Here is a 3,520-nt window from a genome sequence, read left to right as displayed (position 1 = left end):
GGAAATGCGGTTCCAATAATTTGGTCAGAAGAGAAATCAGAAGTTTGGAGCTTTTAATTTTAATTTCATTTTATGCATACTTCGTCATATCGCGAGAGCTTTTTAAGTGAGTTGAAAAGTTTTTGCCCACAATTATAAAATCCGTTTATTAAAAGATAATCCCATGCAAAAAATAACATTTAGTAAATACGTAATAAATTTTATTTAATTATTGTCAAAAAGTTTTGAGTTTTAAAATTTACAACTTTTTACACCATTTTAAGCAATGTTATTTTACATGGGAAAATACAAAATTTGCACGAAATCGGTTGAATAGTTTCTGAGAAATCGGTTTTAAGAAACATAATTATTTTACAAACTCACCAAAAAGAATTAAAAATTTGTTAATTTAAATAATTTTTCAGAATCTCCTTTAATCCAGCAGGTGCTTATAAAAAATTGCAGTTTAGTTTTATTAAAAAGTATACATTTGTTGGTACAAAAATTATATTAAGTGCTGAAAAAATTATTTTTATAATTCTCAGCAATGGATGGGTGGAGAAAAAACCGGAAAAAATTTAGAAAATTTCCGGTGTATCCCTCCGCTTATGTTATGACTACGAGGCGATGTGTGAACAAGCCTAATATTCTATGCAGTTTTGTTATTGTAATTTGGGTTCAAATCTAAACATAATTGTTCCATTCATAAGAGCTTTCAGAAATGTATTGATTCTCAGAGGTCGTAAGGCCAAAGAAAACTTTGGAAAGTTAATATCTCCTTGTGAATAATTCTTAAGGTTTGCCATGTTTTGTATTTAATCCCTTATTTGGCTACATTTGACTAAAATGTTGCCAAAAATATCTTTTTAAGTTAGCCTAATTAGAAAATATTCTAATGATTATGATATTAATATGATAATGCTGAAGTTTAAAGGCTGAAAGAAAGAAATCGGTACATATGAAATATATGATGACATGTAAAAGATATGATGCAATAATATGATGGCGCGTTTTTTCAATCTGCGGCGTAAAAATATATCGGAAGCAGTAACCCGGATGTCTTGCGAGAGCAATTTAACTACTAGCTCCACCACCCTTAGCTTTACAGGATCACCCATCCATAGGACAAATTACGTCATAGACATAGGCCTCATTTCTTAATGAAATACAGTTATAGTGAAAGTTTGACTTTTTTGAAATAAAATTACCACGTCAAATACGAAACAAAAACTAGTTCTTTGGCAACGGAAATGTTGACGCGTTTACATCATCATCTTCAATCCAAAACATGTAGACGAAATGAATGTTGATTTTGTCGCGTTATACTTATTTAATTTATTCCTATGCACGTAGTAATGCTTTATAACTTTAATATGGAATTTCTGCAAGCTTTTAATCCTTTGTACGCTGTACCTATTGTTGCTGTCATTTTTTGTGCACTAATAGTTTTTACATTTGGTTTTAAATCACCGATACAGCCACCGAGTTTTGAGGGACTTGAAGAGAAAAAATCTGTTAGAAAACGCAAAACTAAAGAAATTCAAAAGGTAATTTTAAATACTTTAAATATCGTTTCAAATATGTAAATATTCGATTAACTTTAAATTCGAATCATGTAAAATTTTAATTGTGCCGATCTCTTGTGACACTGTAAATAAGAAAATATGCCAATGCCACGTGTTTTTTTCCCATTAAAATAAAGAGCTGACAACTACTTTACTAGCTGAAAAAAATACGAAAGTTACTGCCAATTGATGCATCCATATTTATTCATGACTTTTTTTTAAAAGTATGTTTAAACTTATCAGATGCAATTAATGTGCTGACTACTAAAGATAAGATACTGTCTTAACCTGAATCAAGGGAGCTTATCAAGTGGTAAACTAGAAAGGTTAATGATTACTGACTAAGTATTAGATTCTAAGAATTTTTATGGACCTTCCTAGTATTTTATTAAAATTTTTTGGAGTAAATGGCTTATTTTCAATTAATAATAACTATTCATTATACTTTTTTTATTAAATGTGCTAAGTTTTCTTGATAATTCATCTATAACTGACTATTCATCCTACTCTAGTGGTTCTCTCTACTATTACCAGATGGTAGAACAGTAAGAGACGCGTGCAATTTCTCCTGGATGATATAAAAGTACTGACTTTAAAATGTATTTTATACTTTTTTATTTCAAGTTATGGATGATATGTTATGTAGAAAAAATTATTAAAGAGGCTAATAAAAATTAAAAAGAGAGCTATGTTCACATTAACAGTAATAAAATATTTGCAAATGAATTTCAGTAAAATTTCTATGCTTATGTGTGACTTTGTGAGTTCAATTGATCTATTATTAATCTTTTTGCTAGTCAAAACATGTCGATTCAAAAAATTAAACGTTACACAATTTTCACTTTTCAAGCAAAAGAGGGATAAAAATTTAATTACGAAACAAAACTAATCGTTTCAGATTAATTCTTTTAGTTCTTCATATAATTGTTTCAATTAATTGAAACAAATATTAAAATAATATACTAGGAGCTTATGTAATGTAGTTCAGTTCCTAAACTATAACCTTTTTAATGCAATATAAAACTGTATCTTTCTCACTTAAAGAATAAAAAAAAGTAAATAACTGTTTAAAAATATTTAATATTCTTTTCATTAGGAACTGATCTACTTCCATATTTGGCCAACCATATTTGCCAACAATTGTTTTATCAACGTCAATGCATTCCACAGCTAAAGTTTCCACACACACTTTTCGACGTCCAACGTTCTTGGAAAGTTGTTGACATTGGATAAACAAAGCACACTCTGAGATTATTTTAAAATTCGAAAAAATGTTTGTAGTAATAGAGGAGATTTCTATCTTCAAATTTCACACATTTTTAACGTGAAAAAAACATAATACTGAATACGAGGGTTGCTATTTATATTTCTGGCCTAATAATGAAAAAACAAACATGTAGGATCGAAATTGGTTTTATTGTTTTTCGAAATATTCTCCATGATGATCAATACACTTTTGCATGCGTTTGAACCAATTTTCAAAGCACTTTTTCCAGTCCGATTGAGGTAACTCCAAAACATGCGTTTTGAATGCATCAACCGCTTCTTCGGGGGTCGAAAATCGTTGTCCACGTAATTTATTTTTGATGTGTGGGAATAAGAAGAAGTCATTGGGTGCCAAATCAGGGCTGTACGGCGGATGACTAGGACTGGGCGATATTAGAAATTATATATCGTGATATATCGTCAGTTTTGCATCGCGATATAGCGATGTATCGCAATATAGTATTTTTGAATTTCATTTACTTTAAGGCACAGAAAGTCAGATTTCTATCAAGACTTCATACGCATATTGATTTTAATCAATTTATAAATTTGAAAATATATATGTTTTGCTAAAGAAAGATATTAAATAAATTGACTAAGATGTACAAATCTTACTTAAAATATTTATTGAAAAAATGTGTGTAGATACAGAATGAAATATTTGCACTTCTTTATCGTTTATAAGGTATAAGCAGTCTTAATTTAAGTTA

At 29.2% G+C, this 3,520-nt stretch overlaps 1 protein-coding gene across 1 annotated transcript in view; it reads left to right on the top strand.

Annotated features, from left to right (window-relative positions):
- Positions 1-1,073: 1,073 nt before the first annotated feature.
- The window catches only part of LOC107447326 (neurofilament heavy polypeptide), a 24,598-nt gene continuing 22,151 nt past the window's right edge, over positions 1,074-3,520 (top strand). Inside the window, exon 1 of the mRNA XM_071187390.1 lies at positions 1,074-1,526. Coding sequence (XP_071043491.1) covers positions 1,323-1,526 — 204 coding nt within the window. The 5' untranslated portion in view covers positions 1,074-1,322. The remainder of the gene's footprint in view (positions 1,527-3,520) is intronic.

The sequence above is a fragment of the Parasteatoda tepidariorum genome, chromosome X1, assembly GCF_043381705.1.
Source record: "Parasteatoda tepidariorum isolate YZ-2023 chromosome X1, CAS_Ptep_4.0, whole genome shotgun sequence".
NCBI classification, from domain to species: Eukaryota; Metazoa; Arthropoda; class Arachnida; order Araneae; family Theridiidae; genus Parasteatoda; species Parasteatoda tepidariorum.
The sequence above is the reverse complement of the archived record's forward strand: the minus strand, read 5'-3'. Positions and strand labels throughout refer to the sequence as shown.